The sequence below is a fragment of the Talpa occidentalis genome, unplaced genomic scaffold (genome assembly GCF_014898055.3).
Source record: "Talpa occidentalis isolate TD23 unplaced genomic scaffold, MPIMG_talOcc4v2.1, whole genome shotgun sequence".
NCBI lineage: Eukaryota > Metazoa > Chordata > Mammalia > Eulipotyphla > Talpidae > Talpa > Talpa occidentalis.
Genome location: NW_026555331.1, coordinates 95,783,469 through 95,808,130, shown reverse-complemented (window position 1 = coordinate 95,808,130; position 24,662 = coordinate 95,783,469). Strand labels below are relative to the sequence as shown.

Sequence of the window (24,662 nt, the reverse complement as noted above, 5' to 3'; positions counted from 1 at the left end):
GGTGTAGGGGTAGAGCACTGGGTTGCAAGGCTACCCGCAGCCTCTGCAGCACCAGTTCCATCCCCTGGCCACCAGCGAGGGTCCCACCAAAAACAAACAAAAAAAAAAGACAAATCAACACATGAAAGGTGTTAATTCTCACTAAAATTCAGGAAAACAAAAACAAGGAGATACTGTCTCCATGTGCACTGGGTTGGGAAGAATTAAACCTAATGAGGGCCTACCGGGCGGCACAGCAGGTTGAGCACAGTGCTGTGAAGCTGTCTTTGCAGCGTGGGGTGGGTTCCACTCCTGGCCAGCCCGGGGGAAACCCACATGGTGCAGCAGACCTCTCCTGCCTTGCCTGTGCTCCCCTCAGCAGTGTTTTTGGTCGTCTGTCTGCCTGTTCTGCTCCCTGCTCTGTCTCTGGTGAATTATCTCACCCTCCCATGCCTCTGACCTGTACCCCAGTTCTTGTATAAATAAATAAAATCTTTAAAAAAACAAAACGAAACCTAATGATACCAAGTATGTGGAGAATCTAGAACTTACATTAAAGTTAGAGCATAAGTCATTGTAGTCACTTTACAGAACAATTTGGCGGAAACTTAAAAGATGTCTATACCTTATAAAAACATTAATTCTGCTTCTAGATCAATAACCAAGAGAAACACACCCATGTCCCAATATGACATATTTTAGTATTTTTTTTTTTTTGCAGCTTTCTTATAGTAGTAAAAACTTAAAAACCTCATACACAATGATGAGGGAATTCATAAACTCTGATGAAATTACTCAGTATTAATACAGTGACTTAGATCTACTTCTATTAAATCAATAAATTTCAAAGATGAAAGAAACTGTATAAACATTGATAAAACATCATTTATATAAATCTTCAAACCTGAAAAACAATGCTACTCATTCTTTGTGGTTAATTAATAGGTCAAACTGGCCTATTAATTATATATCTAGCCCATAGATATATAAACATGCAAGGAAATGACTTTTTTTTTTATATAAAGATTTATTTATGCATACAAGAACTGGGATACAGGCCAGAGGAGGAGAGGGTGAGAGGATTCACCAGAGACAGAGTGGGGGACAGAACAGGCAGACTGACTGAAATACACTGCTGAGGGGAGCCACGGGCGAGACAGGAGAGGTCTGCTGCGGCATGTGGGTAGCTCCCTGGCCGGGGATTGAACTCGTGCTGCAGTGGCTGTGAATAGCTTCATAGTGCTGTGCTTTACCCCTTGCACCACCAGGGAGGCCCGGAAATGACATGTTGAACTGAGAGTGATTGCTGTTGAATTGAGAGTGATTGCTGCTGAAGGGGAAACTGGGACGGGCGATGGACAGTGGCCTTTAGACATGACCCAACACTGGTGGCTGTGATATCACGCTGCTGGGTTCGAAAGAGCCTACTGTATTATTTTCTGTGCATATGAAATGCTTCTATTATATTTTATAATATATATTAATGTTTTCTATATATTCAAACAGATATTTCCTAAAATATTTCCTTGAATATCTGTCTTATTAGGGGACCAATTCTAACTTCTGCCTTGGTTTCCTCTGTTAAATTGATCCAAGACTCCTCTTTCAGTCTTTGTTCCTACCATTCTCCAAACACAGCTACTTAAATCAAAATGTTCTCATCTGTCTCTCAAATATTTCACATTAATTGCACTTTTGAAGTCCTGTGCATATTCCTTCCTCTACTTTGCTCCATTTAGGAAACAGACGGGCTATTGAATGAAGGTGGCCCACAACTGAAGGCAGCAGGCAACACTTTGTGGAATGCCCACATGCTTACAACAGAAAGTCAGGTCAAGGTCTACCACATTTGAGTAATCTCATGTGTGAAACAAGATCCCCCACACAAATACAAACACACACTCATCACAGAAAGACACATTCTAATTTGTAACAAAGGTCATTCCTAAAGGTGGAAGAGAACATTAACTGTCCAATCTCAAACAAATGTTGCATTTATTACTACAATAGTGAAACAGTACAAAGTTATTTGGGTTAATCAACTTTCTGGTTAAATCCCCAACTTGTAAGTCAGGATTTTTCAATAAAAAACTGAAAACAATGCAAATGTAATTGATGTTTTTAACACTGTGGAACAAAATTACCCCACATATTATGTGATATGCCACTAACTGGATCCGATTATCAGTGTTCCTCTAACTTTTACTAAGAAGGAGTCTTTTAAAGATAAACAATTCATTTCTTAGTAGTGGTAACTATATGAAATATTGGTTAATAATTTCAAAGACAATAGGATTATGTGAAGTTTTCCAAACTAGAGATCTAAAAATTACTGATTCCAATAAAATTAATTCTAACTACAAAATTTAAAGGCCTGGTTTTGTCACTAGAACTTGGGAGGCAAAAGGACTGTAAGAATCCTTTGTTCAATAATAATAACAGTTTCCTAATGAGGCCAATTGTAATAGAAAGTAAATTTAGAACAACGACAAATAGTTTCCTTCCTCTGGGAGACAAAAACCTGATAAAAACTGAGTATGAATCTGTTAACTGGTTGATAGCAATGTCTTTATGAGCAGGAAGCACAACCTTTCCTGTTTTCTCTTTAAAACAAAAAAGTGGGAAACATAAAAAGAATTTTTTAAAGAGAGATTACAAGACTACAGTGGAAAAGACATACCAAAGCAAGATGATAAGAGAGCCTCTCTAATGGGCATTGCTTCCCCAAGCAAATCCTAATTGGAGATGGTGACAAAACTACTAGTGGGCACAGGGGGAGAATCCGTCAAAGGGGAAGATATGGGGAGGGCACTGTGGAAAGGACGTGGTGATACAAGACTCACGAGACACCACAAACTCACAGAACACCCAGGACCAAGCTACCTGCACAGTGATCTTAATCTCATCCCTTCACTTTAAAAGTGATTAGAGAAGCAAAATGACACGCCCAACGACACAGACGCAGAGTTGAGACAAATTTGCTGCTTGGTGTATGTCCCCCATGTAGGTCTAGGCATAGGGCCTAGCAATGTATTTAACTCTGACATATAATACTAGAGACAGGGTTATAAAGCACAGGAAATTGTAGTTCTTGCCTTGTAGCCACTCTGTTAACCATTTGAATAGTATCCTTAACTTACTCTGTTTGAGACCTGGCTGCATGAGTTTTACAAAAGAACAGTAAAGTCCATTATTCATACAAGTTTTCTATCAGTTAACTACCAAATGCTAGCTGATTAATTTTGTGCATTTTATTTTTCTTTAACCCAACCCATAAATTCTGTCACATATGTCTAGATTCACATACAAGCACAAGCATACACCAAAATGCTTGGAGTGGGGGAGCAAGAAATCATGATGCTCCAGATAAAGTCTTTATCTTTGTGATCACTCTAACTAAAAAAAAAAAAAAAAAAAAGGTTTAAAACAAACCAAATGTATTAATGCACTTTGGGGATTAATACATGTAATACCATTAATAACAAAGAAAAAATACATATATCTGCACGACATTTTTTATAATACAGCACAATTGGGTACTGCAGTATTTAGCCACTAAGCCTTTCAAATGATGAAGGAATTGGGAGAAAATTCTAAAATTAGAAGAATCAGATGAATTGCTACCCAGAGGAAGAATAACATCTATAGTAGCCATATGCTGCTTTTACAACCCAGCACATACATTTCTCATAAAACTTAACAACAGCTTCATGGGTTCCTTCCAACACTACCTGCAGCAGAAATACAAGGTTCAGTTCTATTCATTGTTGTCCACAGTGATTGGCCCGAAGGATGGGTCTATAAACCTACAGGGTCAATCGATATGTCCCATAAGGTAATACAGGGATATTCAAATTAAAAGAAAAAAAGAATCCCTTTTGCATAGCAAGCTATAAAGACAATCAAAATTGATTCCTCCAGTGGTCATCATACACATGGAAAGATCTGTCCTAGAAAGAATCTAAGCTAAGGCAAGCTGAGCTGAGAAGTGGACAGTAGGGAAATGAGAGTTCTAACCTTTCCAGAGCACCTCGATCCAGTCATACCTGATGATCCAACGACTGGATGTTACAATTATACAGAGCAATACATTCTTTTATGCCTTTCTAAAACCACAAAGAATTCCAGTTAATCCAAATTCCATATTGCAAGTGTACCACAAATTTTTTAATACCCGCAAACTTTCTGTGACTCTGTGCACCTTCACCACTGTGACCACCTTCCCTAAATAAATGAACTCTAAATCCTTCACCTTTACAGTGGGCCTTAGAAAAATACAAGCACTCCCATTTAGCAGAAAAGTCCTCCATAAAACTTTTTACTCTAAGGACAAAACAAGGAGGGAATCGGTCAGTCTGAGAAATGTCCTACACCATCTTATTTCTGCAAACACCCTCTCTAGGCTTACCAAATTTATTTCCTGCCTAAACTTTACTGCTGAGCAAGTCAGTCATTGCCTATAGATTAGGAGTAAGGGTTGTGGAGTGGGAAAGAATTACAAAAGATAATAATGAAATCTGGGGAGTGTTCGATGTATTTCTGAATGCAGTAATGGGTTCACATGTCAAACTTAACAAATTTATACTTTAAACATGTGCAACTGATTGTATGTCAGTCATACCTCAATAAAATTTGTAGGGCCTCCCTGGTGGCACAAGGGGTTAAGTTGCAGCACTATGAAGCTCTAAGGAGCCACTGTAGCACAGCACCCGAGCTTGACCCCCGATCAGCCAGGGAGCCAACCTACATAGCACAGCAGACCTCTCCTGTCTTGCCCACTGCTCCCCTCACCAGTGTATTTCAGTCAATCCACCTGTTATGTTCCCCACTCTGTCTCTGGTGAATCCTCTCACCACCCACACCTCTGGCCTGTACCCCAGCTCTTTCAGGCATAAATAAATAAATCTTTAAAAAAATTTGCAAAACAAAAAAGACACAGCTTGACTAGGAAAAACATTTTAAAGCATCACCCTCCCTCTGACATGAAACAAATCTCAGAGTTGCAGATGTCATGTAGAAGAAAATCACAGATCAAAGGTGGTAAGGCAGGAAGACAGATGGAGATGGGCACCTTGATAACATGCTTGAATTGTACACCTGTGGACATCTTGCTACATGAAAATAATAAACCTTACTGTTGCAAGCAGCAGTAGCTAGGTGTCTATTACCTGCAACTGGACCCTATTCATAATAGGTGGTCTTTGATGATTGTTTTTATTTTTTAAAGATTTATTTATTTATTTATACAAGCACTGGGTACAGTCAGAAGCGCGGGAGGGTGAGAGAAATCACCAGAGCCAGAGCGGGGAGCAGAACAGGCACAAGGACCGAAGTACACTGATGAGGAGAGCAGTGGGCTCAGCAGAAGAGATCTGCATGCTATGTGGGACCCTTGCTGGAGGCCGGGGATCGAACCGGTGCTGCAGAGGCTGCGGGCAGCTTCACAGTCCAGCGCTCAACTGCTGCACCACTGGGGAGGCCCTGATGATTGTTTTTAAAACACCATAAGATGAGGTCATTGCCATCTGGCTATTTTTGTTTCTAATCTCAGGATAAAGTCCAAACTCTTAGGTTGAAAAATCCCAGGATGTAAAGGACCTGGATTACCTCTAGAGGTAATTCATTAGCTACTACTCCCCACCTCCAGTCTTATTTTAAATTTTCTTGATGGGCCTGCTACACTTTAAGTGCCATACAGTCAAGACACAGGCTGATCTGATATTACAAGCATCTGCCTAACTGCCTGGTACAAAAGAGTACTCAAAATATACCTATGAATGAAAGAGCATGTGATATTGTGCATTATACTTCAGACAGGCAAATACTTATTCCCTGACCTATACAATACTTGTGAGAAAGAAATCTACTACTGAGGTTCTAGATCACTTCTTCTGCACATAACCTACACAGAAGATTTTTATTCTTCCATGAAATATTCACCACATATCAAAAATAAGATGTAAAGAAAGAGTTGAATTATTTCTAAAACTGTTACTTTTTTAATAAAAGATTTATTTTAGGCCTCTCCGGTGGCGCAGCGGTTGAGCGCCGGGTTGCGAAGCTGCCCACAGCCTCTGCAGCGCCGGTTCGATCCCCGGCCACTGGGTGAGGGTCCCACAAGGCGCACAGACCTCTCCTGCGGTCCTGCTGCTCCCCTCAGCAGTGTACTTCGTTGGTCTGCCTATTCTGTTCCCCACTCTGGCTCTGGTGAATTCTCTGGCCCTCCTGCACTTCTGACTGTACCCAGTGCTGTATAAATAAATAAATGAATCTTTAAAAAAAAAAGATTTATTTTATTTATTTAAGCATACAAGAGCTGGGGTTCAGGCCAGAGGTGTGGGGTGGTGGTGAGAGGATTCACCAGAGACAGAGTGGGGAGCAGAACAGGCAGACTGACTGAAATACACTGCCGAGGGGAGCATCAGGCAAGACAGGAGAGGTCTGCTGCGCCATATGGGTCGTCTCCCTGGCCTGGGGTTGAACTTGTGCTGCAGTGGCTGGAGATAGCTTTGTGGTGCTAAGACTTAACCACTTGTGCCACCAGGGAGGACTTGCATTTTTTTTTTTTTTTTTTTTTTTTTTTTAAGCATCAAAGGTTCTACCTGGGTGGGTGAATGAACATGAGGATGAAAGAGGAAGGTGGCACATTCGGGGAAAAAATAAATGGATTCAATTATGGACTTAAATTACTCAAAAATGTTTTGCCAACACTAAAGAGAGAAATTGTGATGGGAATGGAGAGTTGGAAATTTAAAATGGTAGAAAGATTTAAAAGAACTACACCACCTAAGTGTAATACAGCATCCACAAACCCATAAAGAAAACAAAAGCCTAGACAATCTTCCCTCTATATGCTTCATATGAAACATTACCCTCGAACACTGGCCTCTCTCCAGAACTTCCACTTCATGTGGAAAACTGAAAAATAACTCAGAGATGATCAAGCATGTGTTTCCACAATACCAAACATCTGGGTGGGAGTTTGAAAATTCTATAAATATTCCAGATATTGCTAAATATCCAGACATTTAGTGTTGAAGCCAAGATCTTAGTTCATCGTGTCATTTCCATCCTTCAAATGACACAAAGAAGCCTGAAATGCCTCTACTAGCTATTTTTTTCTTCTTGATGTTCTCCATGGTGTCAAGCAGATTATTTTATACTCAGCTAGGCACAAAATACATAATATATAGTATCTACTGGGAAGAAATTACATGAAAGGAATCAAAACTAAGGGACCCTGACTTTTCATTTTCCAAGAGTAACTAGATTGAGGTGGTATGCAAAGCTGTCACTAAAGTTTCAACAAAACAATTGAGGGTTGGAAGGAACCGAGCACAAAGCTCTCTACAATATGGAGCCTTGGCATGGTCGACAGCAAAGACAAAGTAAAAGAATATCTTATAACACTGGCTCTCAGCCCTCACTGTAATTTAGAATTAGTTTTGGAAGCTTTAAAAAAGCTTTTGAAAAAATCACATGCCCTCCTCCTCTCTCTAAATCTTGATTGAATCACCCTGGGATGGCACTGAAGTACTAAAATAGCCAAGTGAAAATATAAGAAAATAGTTTTCTACTAAAGAGGAGGCTTTATTTAAGTAATTTTACAAAGACAGAGAAAGACATTAGAGATTGAGAACAAAGGGTCAGCAACGACAGAAAGGCCAGCAAAGGCAAAATGTCTGGGGAATCCTTTATGGCTGAAATAGGTAAAGGGATATAGACAGGAGAAGTAGATAGTGCCAAAGAACTTGTGTTTTTTCTCCTAGAGTTGTTACCCATTGTAATAACTGGGTTGAGAATATTCATTTTGCAGTGCCAAGATAGTCCAGAGGAAGAATTCAGTTAAAATGGGAAGAGTAGGAAGAGAGCTATTTATTTATTTTATTGCTGTATCATTAGTGTACAGTACTATGTAAATTTGAAGACAGCTTCACACCTGAATAAATGTACATATCACACCTATCACTGTAGGGCTAGTACCAATCACAAGGACCTCATTTAAACCCACTAAAACCATAAATATTATGCCACTGAGAAGTTCAAATCACTTTTAAAATATGGGCTGAAATACAATATTTCCCAAAATTAATTGTATAGTTTTGTTTTTTTTTTTTGTAAATGCGTCTTAATGATACAGTTTGCAATAACCTCATTTCGGCAAGAAATGGTATAAATGGCACTGTGTTTTTAAATGAAAAGCAGGGAAATCTTACAAACACATTTGACACAAAAGCAGGAGATATAGATCAGCCTGTAAATAGTGTATAATTTTAAAGTTGAAAATACAAATAAATATTTGGCAACCACTTAGAAATTTCAAATTCATTCAGCAGTTTGAACAAGGACAGAGGGAGAAATATAAACTTAACCACACATTAAAATATTTCGGACAAGAATAATTTGAAAAATGATGATCAATTTTCAAATATGGTAAATGCAGTAATAATTTGAAAGTAATTGTAATAAGTGTATTTTTTTTTTGGTTGAGATACTAATGTTTTTCATTTATTTGGGAATTGAAACTGAACAAAATTATAGTTTTCCAATACTGTAATGACTATAAGAGGACCCAAAAAATGTACCAGTAAATTATTCCAAATGAATCCTTAGTGTACCTCAGTCATTTTTTTTCTTATAGCTGAAGGGATTAATATTACTATTTTGAGGGAATACACAAGGCTTCCATAGGGCCGACTTGACTTGTATTAGCCTGTGTTAGCTTCTCAATGTTTTCATTATAGCATGCAGGTTTGTAACTCAGAAAAAAAATTTTTAAAGATTTATTTGTTTATGCATAGAAAAACTGGGGTGTAGGCCAGAGGTATCAGGGCAGGGGTGGTGCGTGAAGGATTGATCACCAGAGACAGAGTGAGACAGAGTGTGGAACACAACAGGTCGATCTACTGAAATACACACTGTTAAAAGGAACAGGCGGGCGAGAGTGGAGAGCTATGCTATGGCATATGTGGGTTAGCTTCTTGTCCATGGTGGGCTTGGTCAGGGTGATAGTGCTGAAACTTAACCCTTAGGCCACCAACAAAGACCTGTAATTTAGAAATTTTAAAAAATTCAACTTTTTACCCTTAAAACTGTAACAACTTAATATATTTTCCTGTGACATATGGACATACATCCATATGTCCTCTCATTTTTCCCTCACTACAACTCCATGAGATAAGAATGAAAGATATCATCACCAGCTTACAAATGGGAAAAAAAAAAAAAATTGGAGCTCATATAAACTAAACTGTTTACCCAAGGTTAAATCCCAAACAAGCTGTAGAGCTGGCACTCAAATTTAAGTTTCCTTCCTGAATTCAGTGCATTTTCTCCTCATACATTATATATGGAAATTTTTTTAAAAAAGATATATTTTATTTTTATTTTTATTTATGCATACAAGAACTGGGGTCTAGGCCAGAGGTTTAGAGGATGAGAGGATTCACCAGAAACAGAGTGGGGAGCAGAACAGGCTGAAATACACTGATGAAGGGAGCAGGGGGCAGGATAGGAGAGGTCTGCTGCACCATGCACAGTAGCTCCCTGACTGGGATCAAACTCATACCGCAGTGGCTGGTAATAAATAGCTTGACAGCACTGAGACTTCAACCGCTAAGCCATCGGGGAGGTCTTATATAGAAATTTTTTAAACCTGATAATTATGGTATGTCTTACTTCATTTTCCTAACTTTAAGGCTACCCAAATTTCTGAGACATTAAAATGTACATAAATGTGTGTCTTAGAATAGCTGAAAATCAGTGACGCTACATTGGGGATTTTCCTAAAGCAACCAAAGGCATAGAGAAAGACAACAAAAGAAAAAAGTCAATAGAAATGAGCTTGAAAAATTTTTAGAATAATATGGAAAAAGAAAGTCCAGCCTTCTGAAATTACCCTTCTCATTTTAAGACCACAAGTTATTTTCTGTTACAATCTTAGTTAAAACTATTTATATGGGTATATATGCAAATATATATAAATCAACAGTGCAACTCTTAAAAATTTTCTTCTCTGCTTAAGAAGCGCAAGGAGATATATTATAAACCTTCAAAGTGTTACATATTTTAGTATAACATTTATTTCATAATTCCCAAATTCGGCACAAATCACCTTTTTAAAAGGTGTTTTTTGGGCCTCCCTGGCGACACAAGGGGTTAAGTCGCAGCACTATGAAGCTGTTGGCAGTATGTTTGATCCCAGACCAGGGTGGTAGCGAGACAGCAGACCTCTCATGTCTCGCCAGCTGTTTCCCTCAGCAGTGTATTTCAGTAGATCTGCCTGTTCTGTTCCCCACTCTGTCTGGAATCCTCTCACCATGTCCCCACTCTCCGCACCTCTGGCCTGTACCCCAGTTCTTTCATAAATAAATCAATCTTAAAAAAAAGGTGTTTTTCACTATATGTCAAAACATTTTCATCAAAATTATTCTTAAATAAGGTACTAAAACCATTTTCCCAAAGCAGATACCATTTATATATCAAACAGTATCAAAAAGACTCACACTATTACATTTCTCCAATTTGATCATACCTTCTTCATTCCTCCCAACTTCTCAAAACCACTAAGATTTCCCCTGTTACTATATTTTATGGCATCTAAGCTTAGTCCTTCCCTCATACTATATTTTACTTTCCTATTCCATGAATCCCAACTAGATCCTCTCTTCAGAGCAGGCCTTTGTTTTATATGCCTTTATTATTTCTCACAGTTCTATGTAGAATGCACATGATAGGCATGTTTATTGACTGAAGAAAGCTCTTGAGATCATACATAGAAAATACAGTAAATAAAAAGACTTCAAAGACATATTGTTGGGCCTCCCTGGTGGCCCACGGGGATAAGTCCCAGCACTATGAAGCTATCCGCAGCCACTTCAGCATGAGTTCCATCCCCAACCAGGGAAGTGACCCACATGGCACAGCATACCTCTCCTGTCTTGCCTGCTACTACCCTCAGCAGCATATTTCAGTAAATCCTCCTATTATGCTCCCTACTGTCTCTGGTGAATCCTCTCACCCCCCCACCCCTGCACCTATGGCTTGCACCCCATTTCTTATATGCATAAATAAATAAATCTTTTTTTTTTAAAAAAGACATATTGTATATAAAACTCAGTTTGTTTCACTACTATATTCCCAGATTGAGGACAGTGCCTTGCACATAGTAGGTACTCAGTAAAAATTTATTGAGTGAAGAAACTTTCAATTTCTTTAAATACAGGAAGCTCTATAACAAGTTACACTTTTTTACAGCACCATGAAGGTGCATGAAGAGACTATATCTTCTTCCTTTTCCTTGTGTACCTATAAACCGTTTATATTCATTCTGCTAACTTAAAGTTCAATATAAGGGATGCTATTAAATAAAATGTACAATAAACAAAACAAAACTCAACTGCACCTTTGTCAGTGATCAAAGGTCCATGACAATTTTCAGGGATATTCCTTCCAACCTACTTCAGCAACCTGCATCCTGGACTCATCATGAATTTCGCTTTAATCGCAGGCTTATTAGCAGATCACTTCACAGGTGGACAATTCAGCTGGCAGAGTCCTAAGTTCCTCAAGAAAATACTTCAACACAACAGTGAAAGACATGACCTTTACCCTTGCCACTCCCATTTGCAATCCAGGTTTTACTAACACTTTTAGAAATGACCTCCAACCCAATCCAGCAACTTTGAATATACCTTAGAGGCAGCAGACAGTGATTAGGTGGGACTGGAACCTACAAAGAAATGTTTCCCAAGTCCTCATCCTCAATCTCACTACTAATCACCTACCATTACTCATCTTAAAATGTTGAGAGGAACAAGGTACAGACTCTAAGTAACAGCAGTGACAAATTTTCAGTATCTACTGAATGCCTGGCTTGATGCTTACCTTTCATTCACCTCTAATTAAAACTGCTGGATTTATTTAAGCTTGCTCACAATATATAATAGACACTAGTTTAAGAAATACCCTTTAGTATTTAAAAGGGCTAATCTTTTTAACAGTCTTATGACTTTCCAATTCAGTTTTATTGTATAGATATTAAGGTTAATAGAATATGCTTTGAAGGCTAATAATTTAGAATAGAATTAACAGTATGTTTCTATAAAATCACCTTTCTCCTTGTTTTGCTGATGAACAGTAAATACAACTAGAAATTCTAAATTTTGAAGCAATGAAACTAGATTTAAAAATAACTTACCTTTCAAAAGTATATAGTACACTAATGTAAATAAGCTCCTCAGTCAAGTATAATATACAAAACAGACATTCTATTCTGTGTAAGCAGACACTATAAGGTTATCACTTAACCTGTGAACAGGTGACTAAATCATTAGGGTAAAGGGGAGGACAGAAATCAGGATACAAAAAGAGGAAAGTGACATAAGCAGGGCATTCACGTAATAAAAGAAAAATACTTGGAGAAATGGTCAGCGTTTACTTAATAAATAATCAGTATTGATAAGCATGCTCTGGGTAAGACAATGGTGGATTTTAATCTGAAACTTGACAATGGATCTCCAATTACAAAAAGCTTTAGTACTAGCTATTCTAGAATTTTTTCCCCACGTCGATTAAAATTCCTACTAACTAGTCAGGGCAGCACACCTTATTAGCCTTGCTTTAAATCTTTGCAATCATGCTCACATACAAAGGAACAGCAGTGGTAAAATGACCCAGTCTTTCTCTCCTATTGGTGAACACTGGCAGCTTCTCCATTCCAAGGTAACCTAATGTAACCAATGTAACCTAAGCTTTTACAGATGGCCAAGCTCTCTACTAATGCAGGGTTTGTTTTCAGGGTGGGTGCTAGAAAACACCAGGTGTATTTATAGAAGAGAGCAAGACTAGGATGGAGGGATGATGAAAGAAGAGGAAGTTTCTTCCATCTGGTAGAGAAGCCTGTGGAAAGATCTGGCTTCCACAGCCTGGTTTCCACTCCTAACTCGCCAACTGCGAGCTATGTAAACTTATTAAAAACCCTTTTCGACCTGTTTTCCTATGTATAAAAATGTTGACAATGCTCCTGGCTTGGGATGGTTGTCAGACGAATGAAAATCATGTATGTAAAACGGGGGACGTGGTAAGCAATCAATACACAGCAACCTGCAGTCCCACCCTCTGGTTCACCCAGAACTACACTTCAAAAATCACAAAGATAGACTGCAGTGTTAAAATTAAAAGGCCCAGGCTAGATGGGAGAGAAAGACAAGACTTGGGTGGAGGCTTGCTTATTTACCGGAGTTGGGATATTGATAAGGGCGGGGTTGGGGGAAGAATGTAGGGGGTGGGGTAAGGGGGGGGGTGAGAGGGGGTGCACATGGAAAAAGCATCAAGTATAAGCAACACTGACCAAAAAACAAAAGACATCCTTTATGTAAGCGGGAAACAAACTTCGGAAGCTGCGTATGTCCTGTGAACCTACTCGGTGGCCTCAATTAAAGGGACAAGAGTACGCAGCGCCAAATGGGACATACCTAGTCCACAGGCCACCTTGTCAATTTCAGGTCACGTTATTTTACGAAACTGTCCTCAAACCTGAGGCCGTTGGGCTTCTCAACCCGCCCCATATGTGCTCAGAAGCCAGGAGCGAAGAGCAGAAAGAACAGGCATGTTAAAGTGAGTAGGACTGGTACAATGACTGAAAAACAAGGCGGTGGGTGAGGGGGCGGGGTAGTGCAATGTGGCAGAGAGACGACCGGCGAGCCAGAAAGACGGCGCTTCACAATGCGGGCCAGGGGAGACTGCGACAAGCGCCGACTCGGGGTGCCCAGCCGGGACTGCTGGCTAGGCCGGGGGCGCGAAAAGCGTGGGAAGAGGGGAAGGCGATCGGGGTGAAGTGAGCGTGCGGGCTACGCTGGCGAGCCCAGGGGCACCCGAGCAGGTGCAAACCCTCCCGGCGGGGAGAAAGGGGCTTGGGATACTCACGGTGTACAGAAGGTTGAGCGCGCACAGGCAGTTCTTGGAACACGCGAAGCCTCCGCAAACCATTTTGGAGCCTGTGGTTCCCGGCAACGGCAGGTAAATTCGGCTCCAGCCGAGCCTCCGGGACAGCCTCTTTGTCCTGGCCTTGGGGCCTGGCCGAGGCGAGGCAGCCGCGCGCAAAGGGGTGGACGCCCGGGGGCTGGGGCTGCAGTGCGCGGCGCGCCCGCGGCTACTCGGACCCGCTTTCCAGAACCTGCGGCCGCCGCAGCGGGAGCCCGAGCGAGAGCCCCGCCCAGTCGCCCCCGCCTCGCCTCGAGCGCTGATTGGTCGCAGGCGGGGAACAAAGGTAGAAATATGCAAATAAATGCGCTCCGCCTGCCGGGATCCGGGAGAGGCGGGGCGGAGCGGACCTGGGGCGAGGGGGAGGGGGCCGAGGCCCGGGGGGAGGGACCCGAGGCCTGAGCCGGTGACGGCCGCCTCGCCGCGGTTTCCAGGGGAGCAGGTGAGGAGCCCAGGGCGGGGCCGGCAGAGGTCCGCGCAGGCGAGAAAATATGACAGCACCCCTGTTCTGGGCCCCGGCGGATGACGTGGCACCATTTTGAACGCGATTTTAAAATTGAACACCTGGCTTCTTTGAAAGGAGAAAGCAAGCGATAGATGAGTGAATGTCAAGGATTTAAAAGAGGGCTTGCGGTGGAAGGAAATGTAGGAAGGAAATTGGTGGGATAATAAATGGAGAATAAAATCTCTGCTTCTGTCAGAAAATAGGTAAAGGACGTGGCCTGGAATTGTGACTCTTGTCCAGACAGATTAGCCTACATGGATTTGCAGAATACTGATGAACTTTAGGAATACATGTGTGCAAAAGAAAACCAAGAGCTTATTTTTGTCTTCCAATTCGAAATTCTGAACGCTTCTCTTCACAAATGTGAAAAGCTGTGAAAATTTTTAAATGACAGTCTTCACCACAGTTCATTCACTATCGCTTTACTGTATACTGTAGGGATGAATCTTGTACCCTTTCCTATTAAGTAGGATATTTACAGAATGTCAAGCACTTTTTGCACAGTGCCTGGCACAATAAGGGCTCGATAAATGTGAGCTAGTCTTAGAAGGTTAACAGTGTTTGAATACCTATTGTGTTCCAGGCACAAACCTAAGTCAGTCAGTTTGGTTATGTCATCATACTTGCTATCAGAAAAGGTCTTGATAGGGCCTCCCTGGTGACGCAGGGGTTAAAGTCTCAGCGCTATCAAGTTATTGCCAGTCACTGTGGCATGAGTTCTACCCAGGCCAGGGAGCTAATCTACATGGCACAGCAGACCTCTCCTGCCTCACCCACTGCTCCCCTCAGCAATGTATTTCAGTCAATCTGCCTGTTCTGGTCCCCACTCTGCCTATGGTAAATCCTCTCACCCCCACCCCCGCATCTCTGGCCTGTACCCCAGTTCTTGTATGAATAAATAAATAAATCTTTTTTTTAAAAAAAGAGTTGATTTAAAAAAAGAAAAGCCCTGATAAATTCTCAGGTATGTATGTAGAACCTAATGATTCACACTGAGTAAATTATGTGATGGTAAATGCTAAATATATGTTAAATAAAGCATTGCAGCTGATTGAAGTAGTTTGTTTTCTTGGAAACCTCTGCTCTCGCTTTTAACCTTTCCTGATCTCCCCAAACCCCACTACACTAAGAAGACCCCATTAATTTTTAGGTTTTATATTTCACATTAACCTTTTGTATAAACCCAGAAATTTTCAAAAAATCAGTCTGGAAAATGACCCTCAAAACCAAAACTATATTTTGGTGCTCAGCTTTTCACTTCAAATGCCAGATACTTACTAAAGTATTAACAGAGCAATTTATTCTTCCTCTTCCCATTTTGGGTGATGTCAACATTTCTACCACTTCAACAATAACTCACCATCTACAGCAACTTCTCCTTTGCCTTGTTCATAATAGTCTCTACTATCTCCCTTAGAGGGTGGATCTCTTTCTTAAAGAAACACCATCTATCAGTCTTGGATCCAGCCCAGCAAGGAGGTGATTCATTCCAAATAGCATGATTTTGAGGAGTTTAACAAAGAGAATATTATCAAAAGTATGGACAACATTAAAGAAAATCAACAGGGATGGTTAACCAGCTCAGAGCTAGGTAGTTATGATTTCCCTTAAGTCTGACAAGTAATTTAATGGAACAGTTACAGAGCCAAGCAAGAGCTAAGTTGTAGACGGGTTGTTTGATAGGAGTTGTGACTTTTAATAGCAAAAATGAAAGAATGACTACAGACTGAGAAGGAAAACAAATTAACATAGTACAATTTCTTCCTAGCATTTGGATATAGAAGTTTGCAAAAGAACGTTTAGTCCCACCCTAATAAGAATGAACTAAATAAACTACAAAATCAGTTTTTTTTAAAAAACTTATCTTAGAAACGAAGGCTCAAAGATATTCTAAATAACCTAAAATTTGAAAGTAACAGTTCGTTCTCAGGAAGAAAAAGCTTACAGTTAAATTTCATCTCTCATGAAATGACTGTAGAAGAAATATTGCCAGGGCTAACCTTTTTTTTTTTTTTTTAAAGATTTATTTATTTGGGGCCTCCCTGTTGGCACAGAGGTTAAAGACAGCGCTATCAAGCTGTTGCCAGCCACTGCAGCATGAGTTCAATCCCCAGCCAGGGAGCAAGCCACATGGCACAGCAGACCTCTCCTGTCTCGCCTGTTGCTCCCCTCAACAGTGTGTTTCAGTGGTTAGCTCCCTGACCGGGGGTGGAACTCGTGCTACAGTGGCTATGAATAGCTCCACAATGCTGCAACTCAACCCCTTGCACCACCAGGGAGGCCCCACAGCTGACCATTTAACCAACTTTTAATGCCCCTATGTAGTGTGACACATAATCACAGAATGAGTCTACAACTATTGCCACTTTAAACCCATGAGCTTTCACCTTAATACAAAAGTTATAATCCCCAAAGGCTGTGGTCATGCAAGTGTGTTCCTTCCCTGTAGCACAAGACTGGATAAAAGTTAAGGACAGGACAAGATAGATGAGAAAATTCCCTACCAAACAGTCTGGGTCTTAGCCCAAGGTAATGACTACCAAAGGTTGAGTAAAGGAAGAGAAAAATACCTTGTGGTATACTTCAGGAACCTGCAAGGCTGGAATGGAAGAGAAGTGTAGGGAGAAATCTTACATGGACAGCACAGAAAGCCAAGGATATGACAAGAGAGCAAAGAATACCCCCTTGTACTCCTAGGTACAAAAAGGTAACAACCAGATGGTAAAACAGATGTCTCCTAAAACTCAGAAAGCTGGTGACTAAACCATAAACCACAAAGCGATGGCTATGTAAACCTCCTTCCTACAGAAGGAATGTCTTGATCAGGAATGGCATCAAAAGTATTTGAGGGTAGGGCCTCCCTGGTGACGCAAGAGGTTAGACACAGCACTGTAAAGCTGTCCGCAGCCTCTGCAGCATGAGTTCAATCCCCCAGCCAGCCAGGGAGCAACCCACATGGCGCAGCAGACCTCTCCTGACTCACCTGCTACTCCCTTCAGCAGTATATTTCAGTCAGTCTGCCTGTTCTGCTCCCCGCTGTCTCTGGTAAATCCTCTTACCACCACCACTCCCAGCCCCTGTACCTCTGGCTGCACCCCAGCTCTTGTATGTATAATTAAATAAATCTTTAAAAAAACAAAAAGTATCCTTCAGTGCCTTTAAAAAAAAAGGGTTTGAGGGAATTGCTAATCCTGTAAGGAATTCTCACACCCTACCCCCCACCCCAACCCACCCCCAGCCCCCACCCTTTGGCCTATATCCCAGTTCTTGTATGCATAAATAAATTAAATTAATCTAAAAAAAAAGAAAGAAAGAAAGAAAAGAAAAATGGGGCCTCCCTGGTGGCTGAGAGGTTAAGTCTGAGGGCAAAAATAAAAAAAAAAGTGAAAAATGGATCAGAGCATCTGAGATCTGTAAGACAAAATCAAGGTGTGTGGCAGGGGATGTAGGGGGAGGTATGTGTGACTGGAGTTTCAGAAGAAAAGAAAAGGGGGCAAACTAAGTAAGTCAGGAGTTTTCCAAAGTTGGTAAGATATAGCAATTCACAGATTACTATCCTGTGGGATGGTGACTTAACAACATTCTGTATTGTTCAAAGAAACCCCAACCCTACACTGGTTAAGGGTGGGGGACATAGACACCATCTTTTAACTGGAGGGTTGTAAAGTCACATTGTAGAAGAGCAGCTAGGATAAGGAATATCATAATGTAGCTTTGAAAAACAAAATCTGCCAGAAATAATGTCTTTTCCATATTATGCCTCCAATATAGACAGATTGCCCCCTTTTTTTTTTTTTTTTTTATAGAGGCATGTTTTCTTTCTTTCTTTCTTTATTTGTTTGTTTTTTCATTTATACATGCACTGGGTACAGTCAGAAGCGCGGGAGGGTGAGAGAATTCACCAGAGCCAGAGCGGGGAGCAGAGCAGGCAGAAGGACCGAAGTACACTGCTGAGGGGAGCAGCGGGCGGCAGGAGAGGTCTGCGCGCCATGTGGGACCCTCCTCCGGTGGCCGGGGAGCAGCCGGGGATCGAACCGGCGCCGCAGAGGCTGCGGGCAGCTTCGCAAGCCAGCGCTCAACCGCTGCGCCACCGGGGAGGCCCAGATTGCCCCCTTTTTTTAATGAAAAAAAGAACAGGACACTGGACAGTATTGGAGACTAAGCTAAGAGAGTGTGCATTTTTGTTAAATGGAAGAGAAGGTTTTTTTATACAATATATTTGTCTTTGTCTACAAAATCAATAGAAAGGAAATGGAACTTTATTTTTTAAAAATTGGGACTCCTAAGTAAAATGTTTTTAAAGAGTTTTAAAACAGGAATAACAAAGACAAGCTGTATCTAATATTTGACATATTTCTTAGTTTCTGATTAATTTTTAATATAAGGTGAATTTATAATAATTTAGGTGATTGCTATACTTCTTTCTCCTCCTCCCTCTCCTCTCCGGCATTTTTTTTTTTAAAGATTTATTGATTGATTGATTGATTGATTGATTTATACATACATTCATGCAAGCACTGGGTACAGTCAGAAGCGTAGGAGGGTGAGAGAATTCACCAGAGCCAGAGCGGGAAGCAGAGCAGGCAGAAGGACCGAAGTACACTGCTGAGGGGAGCAGCGGGTGGCAGGAGAGGTCTGCGCACAATGTGGGACCCTCCTCCAGTGGCCGGGGAGCAGCCGGGGATCGAGCCGGCGCTGCAGAGGCTGACGGACAGCTTCGCAACCCAGCGCTCAACCTCTGCGCCACCGGGGAGGCCCTCCTCTCCGGCATTTTAAAGAATTTTTAAGCCAGAGCACACAGAATTCTTGTATATTAGCCCACTGCCACTGAAGCAGACACCAAAACTAGATTAGATATGGAAGAGATTTCCTGGAAGAAAGGATTGTGAGAGATGAAGAAGGAGCTATTGATGACTACAAGACCTAAAAGAATACAAGTCAGATCAGTAGAGAGAGGGACAGACAGGAAGAAAAGAAAGGAAGGCCTGAGATTGCAGAATGGTTTTAAGATTTGGCAAGACCAGCAGGGAGTCTTTGAGGCTAAGTCAGATGCAGAGACATCCGGCCTACCCCATTGTAAGGAGCCTGTCTTGTGGGCTCAGCCACCTTCGGTAGTTGGCTGGAACATCAACACAAACACTATGAAGGATTTCAGAGTAAAATATTGGAGTTGACTTCAATTATGCTCCCCGCAATAGATCTGAGAAGTGCATTATTCCTGAAAATAATTCTTACTACATTTCTCCTTATCCTAAAAGCATTTCTGTAGTTAATTTCAAATCATCTTTAAATTTTTCAGGTCTCTTCACTTTAACAAGGAAGGGAATTCTCTAATTTCATTTCAGTAATCCATTTTGGGTTTTAACAACCTTATTTTAAAACGGCATAGCTTAAGTTAACTTAACATTATCTTAAATTAAAAAAAAATTTAGTTTCAGGTCAACATTTCTCTTTTAATAATTCAACACCAGGACTTGATTGTGTTCAATAAATCCTAAGCAAAATTATTCTTTAGCTATTGGATAGCACTGTTAACTACAAAAGACTTTCTAACATCTCAGAAATACAAACAAGAAATTAGATAAACAAAATTGCTCATGCACAATTTATAGTCACGTAAAGTTTCAGTAATAGAAAAAATTCAAAATTGCTTCCATGACAGCACACCTTGCTAAAGCTAAATCCCAGGGTATTATTTCCTTAGCCAATGAAATATTACTAAATGAGTGTACTGTCAGATTTTAAAATTACCGTTAATGGTTTTAACTAAAATTGATCCAGTTAAATTATTTCTCCTGACAAAGAGATTTTTCTTATTCCATTTTTTTTTCTGTTCATTATTCTTCTGATAGTCTTCTGTCTTTTGGGAAAATAAAGGAAATAACTATGGAAACATTCCTTTGTAATTATTTGCAAGATTTTGGATTGAATGAAGCATGAGGAATTTCTTGGCCAAGAATGAGACAAAGTGGTTTATCGGGAGCTGTCCCTGTCTCCTTCCAACTCTATCTCTTGCTCTATTTTTCCTGTGTTATCCTTTTTTGATATTTTGCCAAACTATAGCAATTAAATTCAACACATTCATCCCTCCTGCAATAATATTCAGTCTCACTTTTGTCTCGCATGGTGTTACACTATTCATGCCAAAGGACTTCAAATCAAAATTCAATTTCAGAAAATGTTTTTCTTCCAATCACAAATTAAACTTGGAAGGTTTTTCTTGCTTTTACCAACCAGCTTCTTCCCTCACCCCCCTCATATGTCATGGCACACATATATATAACTATGTTGTCATATGATATAGCACAAAATCTTAATCCTGTTATTTTTCTTCTTCTTTCTCATTTTATTGGTGGCCAGCATATTGAATTTTAAGTTGAAAGTTATTTTTCCTTAGAAGCTTGATATCTTCTAAAGTCATTCTAAAGTCTTCTGAAGTCATTCTAATTTGTGATATTTCATGTACAATTTGTATTTTTGGCTATTTTCTTTGGAAGCTTCTAGAATCTTCTTTTTTTAGTGTTCTAAAAAATTGGAGGAGATTTTTAAGAGCAAGAATACAAAAGCACAAATGTGTGTGTGTGTGTATATACATGTACATATATATGGTATAAAAGTAAATATTTATCTAAAATGAAAAATTTTTCACAACAAATCATGAAATTTTATGTAATGATAAATACTACAAGCCTAAAATATTCTGGGGGGATCATAGAGTTTTCATTAATTTACTGCCTTCATAGAACATTTCCCCACATTTTTGGGTTCTGATTCTTTGATCTCTTCTTAGTATGCCAACCATTTTGTAGTATCTCCCACAGAGAAAATAGAAAGGCAATGTAGTCTTCCTCCTAGCATAAAGGGAATGAAAAATCAGGTTTTGGGGGGTCCTTCCACTAGCATGGATGCCCTGGGCCAATGGGCATGCACACCTATGAATATGGACACCTGGTGGCAGCACGGCAGTGGGTGAGACCAGGAGAGGACACAAGACTAAGAACTCAACTCCAGAAAAAAACGCCAAAGAGAGGCCATAGAAAACGCAAAGATTCTGGGCCTCCCCTGGTGGCACAGCGGTTGAGCGCTGAGTTGCGAGGCTGCCCTACAGCCTCTGCAGCGCCAGTTCGATGCCAGTTCGATGCCAGTTTGATCCCTGGCCACCAGCGAGGGTCCCACAAAAAAAAAAAAAAACCCGCAAAGATTCACTGGGGGCTGGGAGGCTTGGTTGGGGCCTCCCTGGTGGTGGAGGGGTTAAAGTGTCAGCGCTTTCAGGCTATAGCCAGCCATTGAGGCATGAATTCATCTCCTGCCTGTATTTCAGTAGATCTGACTGTGCTGTTCCCCACTCTGTCTCTGGTGAATCCTCTCACCTCCCCACCCTCACCCCTGTACCTCTTGCCTATACCCCAGTTCTTGCATGCATTAAGTAAATAAAAATAAATCTTTAAAAAAAAAAGAATATTTTACATGCTAAGAGTTTTCGTATGCTCAGGCATTGACCCTGACTGTTTTTATGTAAATGCATGTTTTGTTCTGGCAAGGCCTGGGGGGCAGGAAAGGGGCAATAAATTTGGAGCAGTTGTGATCAGTGCACTGGTCTGCATGATTGACATAAAAACTCTAGACATCCAGGGTAAGATGGGCTCTCCTGCTTTGCATCTCTTTGCACTTGTCACATACCAGAATAAGTGTGTCCTGAAGTGACTGCTCTGGAAGGGAACATATGGAAAATCATATAATTAAATGTCTAGTAATACATTTAATTCTCATGCTATTTTCCTGACATACATAGTTTAAGATTTTGGAATTTACTAAAGGAACTCACAAATAAGAGTTTTAAATTATTTTTGAATTTTTTGTCAATCATTGAATAAATATCCAACTGCAAGAAATTATCTTTTTTTTTTAAAAAAAGATTTATTTATTTATTTATTTATTTATTTATTTATTTATTTATTTATTTATTTATACAGCACTGGGTACAGTCAGAAGTGCGGGAGGGTGAGAGAATTCACCAGAGCCAGAGCAGGAAGCACAAGAGGCAGAAGGACCGAAGTACACTGCTGAGGGGAGCAGCGGGTGGCAGGAGAGGTCTGCGAGCCATGTGGAACACTCCTCAGGTGGCCGGGGAGCAGCCGGGGATCGAACCGCGCTGCAGAGGCTGCAGGCAGCTTCACAACCCAGCGCTCAACCACTGCGCCACGGGGGAGGCCCGCAAGAAATTATCTTAAGACAAAATGCAGTAACCTAGTTTATGTTGTTAAAATAAGGTTGATTATTGTATCATCTTTTTAGATAATCAAAGGAAATGGAACTGTTACGTTTATTCAGAGCTGCTTTTTGACAGCTCTGCAAATGTAAATACCATTTCTATTTGCATCCTTTGCATAAGGCAAATACCACTGATTTGGGAGTTATTAAATCTATATTTTAACCATGGGTTAACCTTCGAATAACTCTAATGTCAATTTACTCGTCCACAACCTATAATGACAATCTCTTTTTTGATATATCACAAAATCAGAGTGAGAAAGAAGAGATATAAATCATATATCTATGATTTATGGAAATGCTAAAGCTGTATATGAATGTAAAACATTATCACACATTCTCAACTAAGTGGCGACAAAACTACATTTTCAATTTAGCATTTTTTGGTGTCTAAAGGAATCTTGCATTGAAGTGGACACTTTAATAGTACCTACTTGAGTAGGTACTCAAGTATGAGATTCATACCTAAAAGCTTAACAGTTTTACTCACAAAGGTAAGGTTTATTTATGTTGTTAACCTACCGACCCAGATTGAGGAGTAGGTAAAGAAAGATATGCTTTATATATTAATTTATAACACTAAAAGAGAATAAGATTAAACCATAAGGAGAAAATGTTTCCATAAGTCAGTAGCCAACCCCTCAACAATATATGACCATTGTTGTTAGCAAACAAATATTACAGCAGAAAGGTGTTAAATTTAAATTAAATTATGTTTAAAATGTGACTATTATATCATGGTATAAATTGTTGAGAAAATAGAATTAACAAAATTTTCTCCTAAGAAACATATTATGGGGGGGGGGTCTCCCTGGTGGCAGCACAGTGAAACTGTCCGCAACCACTGCAGCACAAGTTCCATGCCCTGCCAGGAGGGTGATCCACATGGTGCAGCAGACCTCTCCTGCCTCACCTGCTGCTCCCTTCAGTGGTGTATTTCTGTCAATCCGCCTGTTCTGCTCCCCACTCTGTCTCTGGTGAATCCTCTCACCTCCCACACCTCTGGCCTGTACTCCAGGGAGGCCCGGGGATTCTTTTAGTAGCAAAATTTGACCTAAAATGACAGAGGCTAAGTATAATCTTTATTCTATTTTATGTGACTGATCTCAATACATTTAACTGACAAGTGCAGTAGTTTTTGGAGTTACTGGGTTTGGAGAGCAGTGTCCTTGGGTTCACTTTGGGAAAGTTTTCACCAGAGCTCTCCTTTCAGTGGCACGTGGTGAGTTTGCCAGGCAAGTTTATCCACGACGCAGAGACATTAGTTATACCCAAAAGGGCAGGTTTATGTTCTGTTTCCCACACTGTCTCTGGTGAATCCTCTCACCCCCCACCACCTCTCTGGCCTGTACCCCAGCTCTTGTATGCATAAATAAATAAATCTTTAAAACAAACAAACAAAAATAAAGCAAAAGGTCAGGTTTATTATAGAAGGAAGAGAAGACTAACTGTTATAGGGCAGCCCCAATACAAAACAGGTTGCCTGTCTATGAGTTCTCACCCGCGCGCTTAAAAGGACTTATCAATACTCTACTGCAGGCACACGCAAAAGGTTAATAAAAGGTTTATTTACAAGGGAAGGGCAAATGAGGAAATGTACAACTCAGGGAGAAAAGTGGGAGACAAAGTTTTAAATGCGTCCTACCCAATCCGCCGATCTGGAATCCCAAATGGCACTCTGAGAGCTGGCCGCGAGCCAGGAGCCGTGAAGACAGGAGGCCAGCGAGAGAGCAAGCCCCCCAAGGCCCACGTGTCAGGTTTTTATACCAAACCTGGCTGCTTAACTCCACCCTCAGGTCCCAGCCACCTTCCCTTTGGTGGTGATGGGATTCGTCTTTCCCAATGTCTTGATGGCTTTGGTCTGGAGTGGGGGTGGAGTCCACAAAGCCTGCATGGAATTAGCTCAGGACATCCTTTCCCCCTA

The 24,662-nt window shown here is 40.7% G+C and overlaps 1 protein-coding gene across 1 annotated transcript in view; it reads right to left on the bottom strand.

The window, feature by feature from the left end:
• TSPAN13 (tetraspanin 13) overlaps window positions 1-14,142 on the bottom strand; it is a 38,765-nt gene extending 24,623 nt beyond the window's left edge. The window contains exon 1 of the mRNA XM_037508473.2: window positions 13,906-14,142. Within this exon, the coding sequence (XP_037364370.1) occupies window positions 13,906-13,968 (63 nt within the window). The 5' untranslated portion in view covers window positions 13,969-14,142. The remainder of the gene's footprint in view (window positions 1-13,905) is intronic.
• Between the last annotated feature and the right edge of the window lie 10,520 nt (window positions 14,143-24,662).